Source organism: Cervus elaphus, chromosome 8 (genome assembly GCF_910594005.1).
Source record: "Cervus elaphus chromosome 8, mCerEla1.1, whole genome shotgun sequence".
NCBI lineage: Eukaryota > Metazoa > Chordata > Mammalia > Artiodactyla > Cervidae > Cervus > Cervus elaphus.
The window spans coordinates 22,653,331-22,673,811 of NC_057822.1; the positions used below are offsets into that span (position 1 = coordinate 22,653,331).

Consider the following 20,481-nt stretch of genomic DNA (forward strand, 5'->3'; position numbering starts at 1 on the left):
GGGAGGTCCCTTGGTCCCATCACTGCAGCTTTCTGCCCACATCCAATAAGCCTGCCCATTCACTTTGACTTTCCATATCTCACCCCTATCCAGGTTTTCCTTAAAACATGACTTTCTTTTCAGGGCAGTTCTCAGCTTGAAACTTTCTGTGGTTCTGCTCCCAGTAGAAGAAATGCCAAAGCCTTTATGATGACTTTTGAAGCCTGGCTGCCTTTCCAGCTTCTTACCCCCATCTGTGTTCCCACCCGGCAGCCACCTTGAGTTCAGTCCATGGATCACAGGCCGCTCTTCTGCAGGTGTATATAGCTTCCTCTTCCTGGAATTCCTCCTTCTTCCCCCACACCCAGTCTCCTCACCTGCCTGGCTCCTTTTCTTCCAACCTTCCGGGACTTCAAATAGCATCTCCTCTTTTTTTTTTTTTTTTTTTTAAAAAAAAAGGATTTTCTTTTTAACTTTTTGTTTTGAAATCATTTTCAACCTATAGAAAAGCTGCAAAAGTAGTACAGAGAATTCCATCTACCCTTCTCCTAAGTCTTCCTAAGATTAACAACTCTCATGAGTATGTATAGTTATCAAAACCAGGAAAAAAACATTGGTATGATATTACTAACTAAACTAAGCAATTATTCCAATTTCACTCATGTTCCCCCTTATCTCCCTCTTCTATTCCGGATCCAATCCAGAATCCACATCCTATTCATTTGTTGTGTCTCCTTCGTCTCCTCCAATCTGTAAAATTTCCAATTTTATTCTTCATAACTTTCAGACTTTTGAAGAGCACTCATCATTTATTATGTAGAATGTCTCTCAGTGTCAGCTTGTCTGATGTTTTCTCAGGGTTTGACCAAGGTTATGAACTTCTGGCAAGACTTCCATAGAAGTTGTATGTCTTATTACTGGTATTGTTAACCTCAGTCACTTGATTTCACTGATGTCTATCACAATGATGTCTCCACTGTGGAGTTACTGTTTTGATCTTTTTCCTAAAAGATCAAAACAAAATAAAACAGGAATGGCATTGAAGGATTTTAAGCAAGGGACATGACGTGTTTAGTGACATGTGTTTCAAAAATTCCCTCTTTGTTGCAGCATGAAGAACAGGTTAGAAGAGGCTAGAATGTACCGTGGGGGCTTGCTTCAGGGTATAGTACGTCCCATATGTGGTGATAAAAGTGGGGAGAAGTGGGCAGATTTTAGAGATATTCAGAGGGTAATATCATAAGGCAGGTTAATGAGATCAGGCAGAGGTTCTGATATAATTGGCCTGCAACCGGGCTTGGGAAAAATCTCTTGAAAAGCACCCAGTTGATTGTAATGTTCAGCCACACTTAGGTCCGCGGCCAGCCCACAGCTTGCTCCAGATGGGCTTCAGGTTAATGCCACTCAGAGTGATCTAAATCAAGATGCTCAGTATCTCTCTGGATACATGGGGAGAAAGATGGAGGTGGGGGGTCCCCTGCCAGCATCTCCTCTTCCTTGGGCTTCCTTGACCCTCTTGTCTAGGTTGGTGGCTCCTCCTAGGAGTTTCCATGCATCCTGCAGTGACCTTGATCCCTGACGACATAATTGAAGTTGCTTCTCCAAAGCAAGACTTGGTGATGATCTGGTCTCTGCTGTGGGCAAGTGGCTGACTGTCAACATGTGGGATAAGTAGACAAACTTTATAAAGAGAGAAAGAAGCTCAAAGTTTTCTTGGGGTGCGGGTGGGATCTCAGGGTTTGAATGTCTCCTGGTATATTTATGAGATTTGCCGTAGGGACAAATCCCAGAGGCCGTCCGTGGGTTCCGGCAAACCCTCCTAACTAGCTGATTTCTTAGAATTCCTGGCGGTGCCTGTCACCAGCTTCTCCACTTTGCTGTGAAGAGTTGACCAGTTGGCTGCCATCCAGAAGCTGGTGATTGACAGATACCTGGGCATCTTTCCCAAGTTTCAGGGAAAAAAAGGTAGTGAATATAGTGTCAGCTGTCCAGATACTGGGAGGCAAAGCTGATGACTTCCCCTAATATTTCCACCTGTGCTTTCAACAGAGGCAGGGTGCACAAATGAAGAGTACCGTGGAGCCCAGCTGAATCTGGCCACCGTGATGGGTGGAGGGGGCTATAAGGAATGGAGGCCATTACTGGGGGAGAGGGGTGGGAAGGGGTCAATATTTTAGGTTGTTCTTGGAGAAATAATAATCACAGAGGCAGCCAGTCAGAAAGGAGGTTGGTGGACCCCTCCCCCATCCACCTGTTCTTGGCAGTTAGGCAGCCATCAAATTAAATAACTCTTTTCAGTCCTGACAGAAATGACAACCTCACGAGGAAAAAAATAATGTTTTAACGCTAGATGGAAGATTAAAACAACATCAAGGAGGAAAACCTTTTCTATATAAGGGCTTAAACACTTGCCTTCTACAAAATGTTGTGAGTTAATATCTTTGTCTCGGGGTATAATTTTTCTTCTTGAATCTTTAGAGTTATTTCTAGAATGGCAAACACTGTTCCAAACACCCGTGTCTAAAGTCTTGAATGCCTGCATCAGCTCTGTGAGTGAAGGACAGCAGAAGGAAAGGGTAATTGTATTGAGGAGTGAGAAAGTTACTGTCTTAAAAAAAAAAAAAGTTACCGTCTTCACATGCCAGTGTGGAACCTAAATTAAGAGTTTTTTTTTTTTTTTTAAGCTTCAGAACTATAATGCCTTTAAAAAGTCTAATGATTTTTGGAAGGTTGGAGCAAAATGAATTCAATTACTGAATCACAGATGGTAATTAAAAATCAATGTATCTGTAATCAACTGTATTTATAGATTTTTTCCAATGCAAAATATATAGGATTTACGAAACTCAAATGATTAGAAGCATAGGTTAGATTTAGGAAGGAAATCTGAGGGCTTCCCTGGTGGTTCAGTGGTGGAGAGCCCTGCCAATGCAGGGGACATAGGTTTGTCCCTGGCCTGGGAGAATTCCACACGTCATAGAACAACTAAACCCATGGCACCACAACGACTGAGCAAACGTCCCGAAGCTACTGAGGACCACGCACCCTAGAACCCAGGCTCTGAAACCAGAGAAGCCACAGCAATGAGAAGCCCACACACCGCAACTAGAGAGGAGTCCTGCTCACCACAACTAGAAGAAGGAACACCCAGCACAGCCAAAAATAAATCAATACATAAAAATTAAAAAAGGAAAAAAATCTGAACAGAAATGATTCCCTTCTGCAGATAACAGTGCTGTGCTTAGCTGCTCAGTCGTGTCCAACTCTTTGTGACCCCATGGACTGTAGTCCACCACCCCAGGTTCCTCTGTCCACGGGGATATTCCAGGCAAGAGTACTGGAGTGCGTTGCCATGCTCTCCCCCAGGGTATCTTCCTAACCCAGGGATCGAACCCAGGTCTCCTGCATTGCAGGCAGATTCTTTACCCTCTGAGCCACCAGGGAAGGCCACAGACAACAATCAGTTCAGTTCAGTTCAGTTGCTGTCATGTTTGACTCTTTGCGACCCCATGGACTGCAGCACGCCAGGCCTCCCTGTCCATCACCAATGCCTGGAGTTTACTCAAACTCATGTCCATTGAGTCGGTGATACCATCCAAACATCTCATCCTCTGTTGTCCCCTTCTCATCCCACCTTCAATCTTTCCCAGCATCAGTCTTTTCAAATGAGTCAGTTCTTTGCATCAGGTGGCCAAAGTATTGGAGTTTCAACTTCAGCATCAGTCCTTCCAATGAATATTCAGGACTGATTTCCTTTAGGATGGACTGGTTTGATCTCCTTGCAGTCCAAGGGACTCTCAAGAGTCTTCTCCAACACCACAGTTCAAAAGCATCAATTTTTCGGCACTCAACTTTCTTTATAGTCCAACTCTCACATCCATACATGACTACTGGAAAAATCATAGCCTTGACTAGACAGACCTTTGTTGGCAAAGTAATGTCTCTGCTTTTTAATATGCTATCTAGGTTGGTCATCACTTTCCTTCCAAGGAGCAAGTGTCTTTTAATTTCATGGCTGCAGTCACCATCTACAGTGATTTTGGAGCCCAAAAAAATAAAGTCTGTCACTGTTTCCACTGTTTCCCCATCTATTTGCCATGAAGTGATAGGACCAGATGCCATGATCTTATTATATCTGAAGTTATTTGGCTTCAGGTAAGTAGCAGAGAGAAAGTAGCCTCTTGGGAAACCTATATGCAGGTCAGGAAGCACCAGTTAGAACGGGACATGGAACAACAGACTGGTTCCAAATAGGAAATGGAGTACGTCAAGGCTGTATGTTGTCAGCCTGCTTATTTAACTTATATGCAGAATACATCATGAGAAATGCTGGGCTGGAAGAAGCACAAGCTGGAATCAAGATTGCCGGGAGAAATATCAATAACCTCAGATATGCAGATGACACAACCCTTATGGCAGAAAGTGAAGAGGAACTAAAAAGCCTCTTGATGAAAGTGAAAGAGGAGAGTGAAAAAGTTGGCTTAAAGCTTAACATTCAGAAAACTAAGATCATGGCATCTGGTCCCATCACCTCATGGAAAATAGATGGGGAGACAGTGGAAACAGTGTCAGACTTTATTTTTTTGGGCTCCAAAACCACTGTAGATGGTGACTGCAGCCATGAAATTAAAAGACAGTTACTCCTTGGAAGGAAAGTGATGACCAACCTAGATAGCATATTAAAAAGCAGAGACATTACTTTGCCAACAAAGGTCTGTCTGGTCAAGGCTATGGTTTTTCCAGTGGTTATGTATGGATGTGAGAGTTGTACTGTGAAGAAAGCTGAGCCCCGAAAAATTGATGCTTTTGAACTGTGGTGTTGGAGAAGACTGTTGAGAGTCCCTTGGACTGCAAGGAGATCCAACCAGTCCATCCTGAAGGAGATCAGTCCTCGGTGTTCATTGGAAGGGCTGATGCTGAAGCTGAAACTCCAGTACTTTGGCCACCTCATGCGAAGAGTTGATTCATTGGAAAAGACCCTGATGCTGGGAGGGATTGCGGGCAGGAGGAGAAGGGGACAACAGAGGATGAGATGGTTGGATGGCATCACTGACTTGATGGGCATGAGTTTGAGTAAACTCCAGGAGTTTGTGATGGAGAGGGAGGCCTGGCATGCTGTGATTCATGGGGTCGCAAAGAATTGGACACGGCTGAGCAACTGAACTGAACTGAACTGAACTGAACTGAAGTAGCAGAGAGGGAAGGCAGCTCCACCCATCAACAGAAAATTGGATTAAAGATTTACTGAGTGTGACCCTGCCCATCAGAACAAGACCCAGTTTCCCCTTCAGTCAGTTTCTCCCATCAGGAAGCTTCCATAAGCCTCATCCTTCTCCATCAGAGGGCAGACAGACTGAAAACCACAGTCACAGAATACTAACCAATCTGATCACATGGATCACAGCCTTGTCTAACTCAATGAAACTATGAGCCATGCCATGTAGGACCACCCAAGACAGAACTCTTTGTGACCCGATGGACTGTAGCCTACCAGGCTCCTCCATCCATGGGATTTCCCAGGCAAGAAAACTGGAGTGAGTTGCCATTTCCTTCTCCAGGGCACCTTCCCAACCCAGGGATTGAACGCAGGTCTCCTGAGTTGCAGGCAGACCCTTTACCACCTGAGCCATCAGGGAAGCCGTACAGATAACAATATGTTTTGTTAAATTTGGTTCTTTTACTATTAAAGCAATCAACATATATAAGATGAAGCTAGAGTAAGTGATACCCTAACTTTATTTTGTTTTGTTTTTCATCACAGAAGTGCTTTTTAATTTGTGAAACATCAAGTCACACAATGTTCCACTATGTGAGTATGAAATTCGCTTAGTCTTGTCCGACGCTTTGCGACCCCATGGGCTATATAGTCCATGGAATTTTCCAGGCCAGAATACTGGAGTGGGTACCCTTTTCCTTCTCCAGGGGATCTTCCCAACCCAGGGATCAAACCCAGGTCTCCCACATTGCAGACAGATTCTTTACCAACTGAGCCACAAAGGAAGCCCGAGAATACTGGAGTGGGTAGCCTATCCCTTCTCCAGTGGATCTTCCCAGTGCAGAAATTGAACCGGGGTCTCCTGAATTGCACTAAAAGTGTTAATAAATTGCTCATTTAAAAAATTATAGTTAGAATAATGTGCTTGTCCATATTTTTAGTAGCACAGTTATCAGAATTCCAAATGATTTTTAATTGACTATTTAGAACACATTAGGGTAAGTGTTATGTTTAGAGCTTGGATGTTCTTATTGAGTATTAGCCATGCCCTTCTCCAAGGGATCTTCCCAACCCAGGAATCAAACTCATGTCTGCTACATTGCAGAGTCTTTACCATCTGAGCCATCAGGAAAGTTTATATATTTAGAGTTTGGGTGTTCTTATTGAGGATTATTCAGTTTGAGATTCAACAGCACACAGAGTCTCTGAGATTCAACAGCACACAGAGTCTCTGAGAAATAAATGTCCTTAATGAGAACTTGCTTGGGCAGCCTTTCCTTATACTCAGGGAGAAAGTCTAGTCTGGGACATCTGGGTCCCAGAGAGGTACCTTCTCCCTGGCTCACAGGGGGGCCAACTCACTCAGTTCCTGGGTTCAGATGTTCCCTCAGCCACTTTGAGCTCTGAGACCTTGAGCAAGTTATGTGACTTTTCTGTGCCTTAGTTTCCTTCTCTGTAATTTGGGGACAATGGTCTCTTCGTAGGTTTGCTGGAGGATTAAACCAATTTACGTAAAGTTCTAGAACAGTTTATGACCGGTAGGTAGTAAATCCTTTCTAAAGAACGGGTTTGAGTAAATATCTTTTGAATACACTTGGCAGCAGAGAGAATCATTTTCAGTGAACAGTTAAAATTATTTGGATATAATAACTTCTCTTCAAAGCCCAGGCATCCATTGTTCAAGAAGAAAAATAAAAAGACAAAGGGGGAACATTCCTGGCCAAGGGACAAGTTGGGAGGATTGTTTTAAAGCAGTCATTGTGTTCAGGTGGCCTGGCGGGCTACTGTAATCAGGGAGGGAGGGAAGGAGGAAACCAGAACCCATTGTGGGCCCAGAAAATGGATGTCTTTTCAACTAAACAGATTGCTATCAGCCTCTCACAGCCGACGCTTATTCCTTTTTGCCTGGTCATTTCCTTTACGGAGTGTCTGTAAGAACCACCCACTTGAGTGTTTCTCAGGATTATGGGTTTTTAGGTCAAACAGAAAGCCAGGGAGCGCCCGACACAGCCCTGCACTCGAGGTTACATTATACACCGGCTGGATGACACGGACCCCGCGGCTGGTGTGTGTCGCATGGAGGCTGCTGTCCCCGAATCTGCGGAGGGCTCTCACACAATGTGGCCGGCAGCAACTAGGCATACGGGGTAAGAGCGTGGCTCTGAAGTCCTGAAGCTTTCCTGTTGGGCTGCAGGCTGAGTGTGGGAACCTCCCGCCCCTCCAATTCATTTCAGAAGCTGGATCCGCGGGCCGCCAGCATCCTTTGTCATCCTCGGCATCCACGATGGATGAGACACCGGAGCCCCCGGCCATGACTGTCCACCTCCTGGCCAATGCCGGGCAGGGCTTGCTTTTGCAGCAGACCCTGGATCGGCTCCTGGATTGCATTTGCCCAGATATCCGTCTCTTTCTTGTGTCCGAGCGGACCAGTCCAGTGAAATACTACGACAAGTGCCACTCCAAGCGGTCACGCTTCCCGGGGATGTCTGTTCTGCTTTTCTTGCAGGAGAACCTTGGAGAGGAGAGGCTCTTCCACGTGCTTGACTCCCTACAGCACTGGCCGTGGCAGGGCTACCCCGCTCAGAACGCCCAGGGAAGACCCTGCCCCTACCTTCTTGCCAATCAGGAATTCTACAGTCTGGACAGCCAGATGCCCATCTGGGGCGTGAGGCAGGTGCACTGTGGCACCGAGATCCTGAGAGTGACCCTCTACTGCCGTTTTGATAACTATGAGGACGCCATCCGGCTCTACGCAATGATCCTGCAGAGAGAAGCCACCTTGCAAAAGAGTAACTTCTGTTTCTTCAGGCTCTACTCCACTGAGACCTTTGCCCTGCAGCTCTCCCTGAAGCAGCTGCCCCTCGGAACATCGGTGGACCCCAAAGAGGCCTCGGTGTTGCAGTTCAAAGTCCAGGAGATTGGCCAGTTAGTGCCTCTTCTACCCCATCCTTGTGTCCCCATCAGCCGCACCCGGTGGCAAACACAGGACTATGATGGCAACAAGATTCTGCTTCAGGTATGTCTGTTCGGTCTCTGTGATCTCTAGACGCCCATGTAGCCGTGTGATTTGACAGCCAAGAGATGACTTAATGTGATTCTAAACGTTGTTTGCACACCAGGATCTCTGGGGAGCTTTCAAACCTTCTCATGTCATGACTTCACCCCAGATCAGTTGGACTGGAATCTTTGGGGGCACCCAGGCTTGGGTATTTTTTGAAAACTCTTTGGATAATGCTAATATGTAACTTGTAGCACAGTTGAGAGTCACTGATTTAATCAAATCCCCTCATCTGACAGATAAGGAAGTTCAGAGGCTGTGAGCTGGTAGCTTACACAAGTAGTTTGCAGTAGACTCAGACAACATCCCATTTTTCAGATTTTCCTTTACCTATGCTCCTCAACTAGACACCAATATTTTGCCCACTCTTTCGGTTCAGAAATTTCGTTAACTCCTTCCATGTGAACCTAAGAAAGCTGAAGTTATAATTAAAGTTGGGAATGTTAAGTATGTTGGGCTTCCCTAGTAGCTCAGTTATAAAGAATCTGCCTGCTGATGTAGGAGACGTGGTTTCGAGCCCTGGGTTGAGAAGATCTCCTGGAGAAGGAAATGGCAACCCACTCCAGTATTCTTGCCTGGAGAATCCCATGGACAGAGGAGCCTGGTGGGCTACAGTCCATGGGATCACAGAGAGTCAGACATGACTTAGTGACTAAAACAAAAAACAACAACAAATGTAAAATATGCCATCCTGTTGACTTAACTTTTAAGCATCTTGCATCACTGTCAAATTTTACCCCAGATCACGTTAGATGGTTAGAACCCTTCAAAATTGAGAAAAGCTTGAATTGAAAAATCTTCTGGTAAGCATCCTACTGAAAGCAAGCGTAATCATTAGCATTACCACGTGTCATTTCTTATACTGTATTATGTGGCAGTTGAACCTTGCCACTTAGTGGCTCCAGGACTTTTGAACCTTGGTTTCTTCATTAACACAACGAGGGTTGTATAACATCTTCCTAGAGGACAGGTTGTTATTTACATTAAGGGACCTGAGTTACACAGAGCTTAAGATAGTGCCCAGAAAGCAATTTTAGCTCTTATTGTTTATATTGTGCCCTAGACTAAGTATTTCACTTTGATTATTTTATTTAGTTCTTCTTACAACCTAGGAAGTTTTACAAAAGGCAAAACCAAGGAGTAGAGGTACTAATTAGTTGCCCAAGATACAAGATTAAGTGTTTACCTGGCTCTAAAACCAGGCAGCTAACCACTGCAGTCCAGTACTCTGTGTAAGTGTGTGCAGGCAGGGAGGTGTACATGATATTCACAGCAAAGTTTCTGTCCTTGAGAAATGGTCAGGAAGTGCTTTAAGACCTACTGGATAAGGTAAAAACAGGCTAGAAGATGAATTATCTTTCCCTTTGATTAATTTTGTTCTCATCAGCTTTGAGTTATTAATAAAATATGAGTCATACTGATTCTATATGAAATGATCTCTAAATCCTTTACCTTCTCATTCACATTAAGCGGATAGGCACTGTTTCTGTTAGTTGCCTATTATATCATTCACTAATTTGCAAGGCATCTAAAAATTTTCCTTCAGTCTTAGTTAATCTCCAGAATTCAAATCTCACTCTTGAGCAAAAATGTAATAAGTGTGTGCAGCAGGAGACACATTTTTGTTCTAAAGGCTAACTGACATTTTTACTTCTGAATCATGGCTTATACAGCTTAGCTCCATTGGAAAGTTAGGTGGAATTTGGGAGTTTTTTGGATAAATGTCAATGAGGTTAGGCTTTTGCAAACAAAACGGGGAATTATCTTCTGGAAACTTCTGTTTCTGGTGTCATATAAAAGTCTCTGAAGAATTCACGTACAAAGGATCAGATATAATACACTATATAAGATAACACATTGTAGCTACTTCACTCCTGTAATGGGGTGAATTTTTCAGGATATGAAACCCATTGCAAACTTCCTTGTGGGGAGAGAGAGTGAGGGGTAAATGCATTGGCTTTGTGTGTGCATGTGAGTCTATGTGTGTGTGTGCACACGTGTGTGTGTGTGTGTGTGTGTGTGTGTGTAAGCCTTAATTTTATTTCTTTTTTAAAATTAAATTTTTTAACCTTTATTTTTTGTAAATGTATTTATCTTTTAATTGAAGGAAAATTGCTTTACAGAATTTTGTTGTTTTCTGTCAAACATCAAGATGAATCAGCCATAGGTATACATATGGCCCCTCCTCTGGAACCTCACTCCCCATCCCACCCCTCTAAATTATTACAGAGCCCCGGTTTGAGTTCCCTGAGTCATAGAGCAAATCCCCATTGGCTATTTATTTTACATATGGTAGTGCATATGCTTCCATGTTACTCTCTCCATCCATCCCGCCTTCTCCTTCCTTCCCCGCCCCTGTGCGCATAAGTCTCTTCTTACATTGGTTTTTGTGCGTAAGTAGCCTGGGTCTTAAGAAGCAGGCTTAGGAGCTGACTCTCAGCTCTGCCACTTCTCCAGACAGGCTGCTGTGGTCAGCAGCTGGCTGCCAGCAACTCTGAAGATGATCCATTTGAGTTCCTCATCCCACAAGGGTCCCCTAAAACTTCTGGACTTCACGTCAGTTGGACCAATCTGGATCAGACTCTCTTCTCTCTCGAATGCACTCAGTCACTCATTCAGGGGAATGGGGTTGTGTGGAGAGCTTAGTTCTGAGGCAGAGGCTGTCCTCTCCTGCATCCTTAGGTCTTTTCTGGACTCAGACTCTCTTGGGACTCCTGGGCAGGGGGAACAAGAATCCCCAGGGAAGAACAGTGAGGGGACAAATTACGGGTAGCACAAATGACTGATGGCCACCAAAGAAAAAAAAATAATACAATGCAGGAGACCTGAATTCGATCCCTGGGTCAGGAAGATCCTGTGGAGAAGGGAATGGCAACCCACTCCAGTATTCTTGCCTGGAGAACTCCATGGACAAAGGAGCCTGGTGGGCTACAGTCCGTGAGGTCACAAAGAGTCGGACATGACTGAGGGACTCAGCGTGCATGAATGTATTTACCGGAGAGTTATTATCACAAGTTCACTTCTCCACATGTAACCCTTGCTCAGGGCCAGGATGGACGTGTGCTGAGGGGGTTGCAGGGGGTGGTTTGCTAGATCCAGTGAGGGTGGTGGGCAAAGCTTCCCTGAGGGGTGAGACCTGGCCCTGCCTGAGCTGGATAGCCCAGAAGGAGGTAGCCAGGTGGAGACAAGAGGAAAGTGTTCCGAATGGAGGAGATGATGGGTGAGAATGTGTAGAATAGCATTTTCTTAGCCATCGTGTTCAGAAAACACCCTATGGTCCCAAGTGGCTGGAGAGAAGGGAGGGGTTGGGGGAAGAGGATGGGCAGGCGGGCAGAGGCTACATCCTCAGGCACATGGTCAGCCACTGGGGGGCAAGCACCATGAGGACAGGGACCGTTTTTGGTCCACTCCTGTATTCCCAGTACCTACAACAATGTCCGGCACGTGGTAGGCAAAAACCATTCTTGGGTGAATGAGTAAAAACCTTGCCAAGTAGCTTCTATTTTATCCTGACTATAATCACCAGTCACTGATAGAGCCTCTGAATGGTAGTGACATGTACAATTTGCATTATGAGATCAAAACAGGGGATATACATGGAGGTGTTTTGTAAAGTGGAAACTGTAGTATAATTATTGTCTGTGTAAGAAGGATGCTATGTGTCTCTCCATGTCTTTTCTTACATGACCTCTTGTCAGTGAAGGCTGCCTGATGCTTCTCAGAGCCCAGGATATGTGTTTTTGAGAGATTGATATTAGGGTACATAGTAGATGCTCAGTAATGAATGAATGTCTGAATACATGATCAGGAATGTCAGTGTTTATTCATTCACCAAGTACTTAGTGAATGCATACCTTGGGCTACCCTATTCTCCACTTGGCAGTTTTCATCCTACAGTCCCACTACTTAGTGGATGTATCTGTTGTTGGGTGTCTGACATAAATTAGGGGGGCTTTCCTGGTAGCTCAGCTGGTAAAGAATCTGCCTGCAATGCAGAAGACCCCGGTTCAATTCCTGGGTTGGGAAGATCCCCTGGAGAAGGGACAGGCTACCCACTCCAGTATTCTTGAGCTTCCCTGATGGCTCAGCTGGTAAAGAATCTGCCTGCAATGAGGGAGACCTAGGTTTGATCCCTAGGTTAGGGAGATCCCCTAGAGAAGGGAAGGGCTACCAGCTCCAGTATTCTGGCCTGGAGAATTCCACAGATTGTATAGTCCATGGGGTTGCAAAGAGTCGGACATGACTGAGCGACTTTCACTTTCATAACTTTGGGGACATTCTCAGTCATTATTGTTTCAAATATTTCTTGTATTTCATTCTCTCTCTCTTCTGGTATTTCCATTGTATGTCTATTACTCCTTCTGTAGTTGTCCCAGTTTTCAGGTTGTCCATTCTGATTTGTAGGTTTTGTTTCAGCCTGTTTTTTCCTCTCTGCTTTTCTTTTTCAAGGATTTTATTGATATGTCCTCTAGCTCAGAGATTGTTTCCTCAGCTGTGTTTGGTCTACTAAGAAGCCCATTAAAGGCATTCTTTATTTCTGTTACAGTGCTTTTTTGTTTTTGTTTTTTAATCTTTTTGGTTCTTCTTTTAGGATTTCCATCTCTCTTTTCAGATAGCCATCTGTTCTTGCATGCTATTTACTTTATCCATTAGAGTCTTTAGTATATTAATCAGAATTATTTTAAATTACTGGCCTGATAATTCCAACATCCCTGCCACGTCTGGTTCTGATACTTGCTCTGTCTTTTCACTGTGCCTTTTTACCTTTTGTAATGTCTTGAAATATTTTTTTTTCCTGATAGCCAGGATGATGTAGGAGACACAGGAACAGCTGTAAATAATGCTTTACTAATGTGGTGGCAAGGAGTTGGGGGAAGGGAGTCATTCTAAAATTAGGTCTCAGTCTGAATGAGTCTATGCCTTGAACTTCACAAGTGTTTACACTTTTTTCTCTCTCCTCTTAGGTAGAAGAGAATGGCTAGAAGTGGGTTGGCGTTGAATACTTCACTTCTCTCACATGAAAGGCTAGAGGAAGCTGGAGTTGGGTATTCCTCTTCCACGGGTCAGTTCAGTCCAGTTGCTCAGTCATGTCCGACTCTTTGCGACCCCATGGACCACAGCGTGTCAGGCCTCCCTGTCCATCACCAACTCCCAGAGTTTACCCAAACTCATGTCCATTGAGTTGGTGATGCCATCCAACCATCTCATCCTCTGTCGGTCTCTTCTCCTCTTGCTCTCAATCTTTCCCAGCATCAGGGTCTTTTCAAATGAGTCAGCTCTTCAGCTCTTCACATTAGGTGGCCAAAATATTGGAGTTTCAGCTTCCATGGGTCAGTTAGGCTATGATAATACAGCAGCATGTTAGACTTGGGTTAACTAGTTTCCCCAGAAAGGTCTTTTTTCTTTCTGGCCGCACATGTGGGAACCATGCAGTCTTTTTTTTTTTCCCTCAGTGTAGGAGAAATCCTCTTTTGCTATTTCTTAGGATCACTTTTAGTAAGAGACAATACTATTTTCCCTGCATGATGTCAGATTTCCCTTAACAGTTTGATCATGTTTCAGTGATGCAGAGTCTGTTGTTTCTCAAGTGTTTGGAGCCAAATGTGTGACAAATAATCTTCCTGTTCATCAAGGTATTTGCTAATGTTCCTTGAAACTTGAAAACACCTAGCTCTCAATCTGTAACATTTTATAAATATTTCTTAGAAAGATGTGCTCTAAATAATCAGAATCTCTACAAATGCATTTCAATTGCTTCTTTGGCAAGAGAAGCTTCATTTTCTCTCAAGAGATTTATCTCAATCACTCAGCATTATGTTTCTCCTGAAAATTCTTCACTCCAACTGCACAACCTGCATTTCTACAGTGAAAATCTTGTACTTTCTTCTATCATATGTTCTAAGGACTTCTCTTAAAAAAAGGAAAAGTTGATGTTCTCTCTCTTAAAGATTGCAGAAATGACCATCTGTAGGATGGATGTCCTTCTGCAGTTTCTTGAAAAGACTTTGTATCCACTTAATGGCCAATAATTAGGGGACATACATTTCTACACACAAACAATTTGTTAGGCATTAAGCTTTATTTATTTATCTAACAGACATCTAGTGATTACTTACCACATGTTGGGTATTGTGCTAGGTACTGGAGATATAGTGATCAAGATTTGTATAAAGTCCTGGCTCTTCCTATTAACTAAGTATAGAAGAAGATAGCAGAGAATTTGAGCACACAACTGCAGAATAGCATGGTGGCTACTAGGATGTGGAAAGTACAGGCTGCCAGGACAGCAAGTAGTATGATTAATGATGATGATAGTAGCCAGCTTATGTTTAGGAACACTATGTCCTGGGCACTGTTACAATTTAAACTTCTCAGCGACTCTCTGACATTGGTACTTTTTATCATCTCCTTCTATGTATGAGGAAACCAAGGTACAGAAAAATTAGGTAACTTGTCTAGAGTCCCACAACTAATAAGTGACAGAACCAATATTTAGGGGCACCTCTGATGGCTTCCCTGGTGGCTCAGATGGTAGAGAATCGACTTGCAATGTAGGACACCCAGGTTTGATCCCTGGGTCGGGAAGATCCCCAGGAGAAGGAAGTGTCAACCCACTCCAGTATTCTCGCTTGGAGAATTCCATGGACAGAGGAGCTTGGCAGGCTACATGGGATCACAAAGAGTCAGACACCACTGAGCAGCTTTCACTTTCACTTTCTTTTCTGGTAGCTCAGTGGTAAAGAATCTGCCTGCCAATGCAGGAGACACAGGTTCAATCCCTGGTCCAGGAAGATCTCTGGAGAAGGAAATGGAACCCACACCCGTATTCTTGCCTGAAAAATCATGGACAAAGTATCTTGGCCGGTTATAGTCCATAGGGTCACAAGGAGTCAGACACGACTTAGCAACTGAACAACAACTACCCAGATTCAGTGACACAGAGAAGGCTTCTAGGAGGAAATGATGTGTAAGCTTGGAGTTGACAAAAGGTAGGCGTTTTCAGGAAAAAGAGTCAGAGGTGACACATCCCAGACAGAGGAAATAATATACACAAATACTGGCATTAGGAAAGAACAAATAATGTTCCAAGAATTGAAAAAGGCTCAATTTTGACAAGAGGAAGAAGGGGGTGAATTAGGCTGGAGTAAGAAAAGACAGACTGCGAAGGGTATTTGTTGTTGTTGTTGAGTTTATCAGTCATATCTGACTCATTGTGACCCCATGGACTGCAGCACGCCAGGGTTCCCTGTCCTTCACTATCTCCTGGAGTTTGCTCAAACTCATGTCCCTTGAGTTGATGATGCCACCCAACCATCTCATCCTCTGTTGCCCTCTTCTCCTCCTGCCTTCAGTCTTTCCCAGCATCAGGGTCTTTTCCAGTGAGACAGCTCTTCACATCAGATGGCCAAAATACTGGAGCTTCAGCTTCAGCATAAGTCCTTCGAATGAATATTCAGGGTTGACTTCCTGTAGGATTATCTGGTTTGATCTCTTTGCTGTTCAAGGGACTCTCAAGAGTCTGCTCCAGCACCACAATTTGAAAGCATCAATTATTCGGTGCTCAGTCTTCTTTATGGTCCAACTCTCACATTCATATATGACTACTGGAAAAACCATAGCTTTGACTATATGGATTTTTGTCAGCAAAGTGATATTTCTGTTTTTGAATACTCTGTCTAGGTTTGTTATAGCTTTTCTTCCAAGGAGAAAGCGTCTTTTAACTTCATGGCTGCAGTCACTGTCCACAGTGATTTTGGAGCCCAAGAAAATAAAGTCTGTCATTGTTTCCATTGTTTTCCCATCTATTTGCCATGAAGGGTATGAAAAATAAAGTGCTAGTTGTTCAGTTGTGTCCGACTCTATGAGGCCCGATGGACTGTTGCTCACCAAGCTCCTCTGTCCACGGAATTCTCCAGGCAAGAATACTGGAGTGGGTTACCATGTCCTTCTCCAGGGGATCTTTCCAACCCAGGGATTGAACCTAGGTCTCCCGTATTGCAGGCAGATTCTTTACCATCTGAGCCACCAGGGAAGTCCCGAAGGGTATGGTGGTCTATTTAAGGGATTTGATTTTATCTTAAGAAGAGTAGGGAGCCACTTGAAACAGGAGGGTGACATGATCAAAACTGTTTTCAAAGCTTCTCTGGTTGTGGAGTGGAGAATGGATTGGAGGGAGGCCAGGAGCACCCATGAGGTGTCCCTACAGATGGCTGTTGCAGTATTTCAACCAGTGATGCCAACATCTGCCCTAGGGTTAATGGCAGTGGACATGGAGGGACAGGAAGACCTGAGAAGTCTTTGGAAGACAGAGTCCATGGGAATGGGTGACATGGAGGATGAGGAAGGGAAAATGAGGCTCTTGCTTGGCTAGTATATAGCAAATGATGCCAGGTTCTATGAGAGGGAGGAGAGTTAGCAGAATAGATTTAGTGAGAGGAGGGCGATGAGTTCACCTTCAGACATGTTGAGTTTTAGGAGCTTGTGCCTGGATGATGGTTGGATAGATAAGTCTGAAGCTTAAGAGATGGATCTGAACTATAATGAGACTTTCCGATGCCTTCATCAGTCAGATAATAGTTGAAGGCACGGGATTCAATGAGATTTTCCTGAGAGAGTGTGCAGACTGAGAAGAGAAGATGGCCCAGGTTAGCACTGAAGAACTATGCCCTGTGATGAAACTGAGAGGGATGGATGGAAAAAGAAATCCAGAAGAACGTGTTGACATAGAAATTTAAGGAGAAATCTTCAAATGTAAAGGAGAAGGGTCAGCCTTGTAAAATTCCAATAGAGTTCAAGTAAGAATTAGTGACACGGAGGCTCCTTTAGATTGCATAGTCTAATATCAATCCTGAACAATTTCTGAATATGTAAATAGCCAGATTTGAGTTCCAGAAGAGAGAAACTTTATTGGATTAAATAAAAAGGTAGAATATAATGTCCAGAAAGCAAAGCTGGCAGCTCATCCTGTTGAAGGACTGTACCTCTTACTTCTATTCAGTTCAACCGACTTTATTGAAAGTGTGTGTGAGCACAGCATGGCAGAAGGCTGAGTATGATGTAATCTGTTCTTGGCACTTAGCTAATGGAAAACATTAACTCTTCTCCTTGTCCCGTAGGTCCAGTTGAATCCAGGGCTTGATGTGAGGAATGACGAGCCTCCTTTTCTGAACAGCACCTTGGGAGCTGACACTCTTCCCCACAGCTCCAGGCTGACCCCTGTCTCTGCAATTAGGACCCTAGAGCTGAGGAGTCGAAGGAGTCGGGGCAGGAGGTTCAAGGTGGGCTCCGTGGAGCGGCCTGAGCCTGGTGGGCGGCCAGTGTCAGACAGTTCCAGTGACACTTTGTGGAAAAGCCCTGGCGGTTCAGCTCAGCCCAGCAGTCCAGCCACGGACTCCCAGCCACAACTGTCTTCTCTTCACCTCGAACCCAGGGCCAGAATGAAGGGCCTCAGCCGGGAAAACAGCTTCGAGAAGCTGGAGGCAGAGACCAATGTTGACACCGGATTCACCGTGGTCAGTTCTGAACCCAGGCCATCTTTTGAGAGCAGATTTCCGAGGAATCTTCCGACCCACCAACCACCATCCTGCTTGTCAACCTCTTTCTCAGGGTCAGCTGCTTCCAAAAACAACAGGATCTTTAAGGAAAGGGTTCACCCCCTGTCACTTGCTGGCCAAAGGGAACTTGGTGCTAAGAAGATACTCTCAAAATGTCCTCTTCCTCTGCCAGTCCAAGGTGAAGCAAAAGAAGCAGAAGAAGAATTCTTTATATAACATAAGACGACTGTCTTTCTAAAACTTGAGATCAAATAGGATGTTCTAGAAATGGAGCACTGACCCAGAATCAGCCTGTTTCTTGTTCATCTGAGGGGGCCTGAATATGAGCCATGCATGTATCTACATCACTTTTATTTCAAATGTTCAAAGTCTAGCTGCTCTGTGAGGCGCTGATGAGTGGTTTTCATTTGCTGTCGTGGTCATGAGGGAATGCAGCCAACGCACAGGGAAAAAGCCCATTGGCTCACGTCCCTGGGGACACTCTAACCCAGCTGGGTGTGTTGAGTTTAGCATCTATCAGGATAATTGCATTGTATGCAAATGAGTCGGATGTGTTATGCAATGCTGATTAGTGACTGTAATTTGGTTTTAATTTTTACTTGGGTTGCATAGCTCATGCCCCCGGGACAGCATTGGACTATTTATTCTTTAGTGTTTTTTTTTAATTTTTATGTGACCTCATTCGGTAATGAGGCCCTGTTCACCACGAACCCTCCAGTGATTTTTGCCTTGAAAGTTGTTTGCATCTGGAATGAGTTAACATGCAAAGCGTTTTGAAAATTGCAAACATTTTTTTTTTCCTGTTTAATGAGCAGCAACCCTGGAAGCCAAAAAAATCAGGTTAAAAGTGAAAGCTAGGCTCCAGGGTTTTCTCGCTCCTCCATTTCTTGTTTGTTTCTGTACTACTCTAGTGGGGCCAGTGGTTCATATAATTAAGCAGAGAGGAGTGGGATGTGACTGGATGATTCGAAATCTCCACCGAGTGTGGCAGGAAGATTGCATTGGTTTGGTCACTAGAGCAGGACTTGGGTTCTTTTGGCCATGTACAAATTGCTAAATTCCTTTGTAATTCTCATTCATTCATTTATACATTCACCGATGCAGCAGATTGTATCAACACCTCCCTTTGAATAGGATAATGACATATGGTGTGCATAGGTTCTGTGGCCATCAAACCCAAAACTTGTTTATGATTTTGCCTTATGAGAAATTTTATCAGCTTTTAAGAACATGTTGGAGGGCAAACATTTCCCTGGGAAACATTTCCACAATTGATACCACACTTGCTGCATCAGATTGTATGAAGAACCTGTGGATGAAGATTGGGCATACTGTGAACTGCAGTTATAATCATAATGGACAAATACTTAATTGCTCACATGGTGTCTTGTTTCACTGGGTTGATACTCACATGTTCAAAAACATCTGAGGTCTGTGTGTTTCAGTTAATTTATAAGGTGATTTTATTCCAAGAACTTCATTTTCCAGAACAGATGTTAAGTCACTAGAAATGCTGATTTAGCTGGATCTTTTGAAGACTCTAACACTTACTACACCCAACTGCAGAGAAGGGTGAGTTCAGACTTAAGGATGAATCTCATGGTGGCGAGACTGGACTGGGTTTAGGTGCTCTGACTGCCTAATAGAATAGAAACGGAAGACAGCTGAAAATGGACAAAGACAAGACTTATAAATGGATTTTTGTCCTGACACTATCAATATATTCTCATCCCCATCTTTTTCTTTCCCTCAGGTTAGAGTTAGATCTTAGAATGTGGAATGAAGAACTTACATTTAGTATGGTTTTCTATAATAGGTGTTTAAAAAAAATTAAAGTCTTATTTAAACTGAACTATTGAGCTGCCTTGAAAAGCACAGCAGGAAGTTCTGAAGTTTCTTTCTGGCTTTTTTTTTAGGATATCTAATTCCTTTAACAAAATACATGGGTAAGAATAGAAGTACATGGAAATCATGAAGAATATTGAGGACTTTGAATGATAACTTACAAAACTGACTTGTAAAATAAGAGTGTGCTCGTAAAATGTCACCTTCTCTATCCTCCTGCTCATGACAGGAATTCAATTTACCACATGATAGGAGAGAAATTCCAGTGGGTAGGAGAGAAATACCAGTGGGTGGATGAGAAAGGCCCAAATTTGGGTCTCAGTTTTAAAATTTGCTGTTTATATGTGACCTTAAACCTTTGATCTTCTGTTGCCTTATCTTCTGTACCAAGGTTGTTAGAAAAATCAACATTATGCATATGAAAGCATTTGGATATTGTTAAACACTGTAAACATGTAAGATATTATAATTTCAAATGATCCTTCATACCCATATTTTTAAATGTATTAACAATAAAGGATTTTTAAAAAACAACCTTTAGTAAAAGCAACGATAAAAGAAAAAAAGAAAATCCAGTTCTCTCATATTTTTGCAATATGTGTCATTTATATTTATATATCTGGAGGAAAATTATAGGATCAAATATATCCTAAAAGTTCAAAAGAGATTACATATAACAAGAGATAAACTATGAACTAGTCTAATCCAATTTATCAAATTATCCAGACTCTTTACTTACTTGTACTGTATTTCCTGAAATGTAAAATGTATCATGAGAGACTTCTGATGATCAGATAATTTTATATTTTTTTATAGGTATATTAAAGCCC

General features: G+C 43.4%; 1 protein-coding gene across 2 annotated transcripts in view; it reads left to right on the top strand.

Moving 5' to 3' along the window:
- Positions 1-20,185, top strand: part of FAM124B (family with sequence similarity 124 member B) — a 52,086-nt gene extending 31,901 nt beyond the window's left edge. Inside the window, exons 2-3 of one of the 2 annotated variants that reach the window (XM_043909868.1) lie at positions 7,172-8,210; positions 17,369-20,185. In XM_043909868.1, coding sequence (XP_043765803.1) covers positions 7,479-8,210; positions 17,369-18,022 — 1,386 coding nt within the window. In that variant the 5' untranslated portion in view covers positions 7,172-7,478 and the 3' untranslated portion in view covers positions 18,023-20,185. Of the gene's footprint in view, positions 1-7,035; positions 8,211-17,368 lie in introns of those variants that run through there. The other variant, XM_043909869.1, reaches the window with a different exon arrangement.
- The last annotated feature ends 296 nt before the right edge of the window (positions 20,186-20,481 follow it).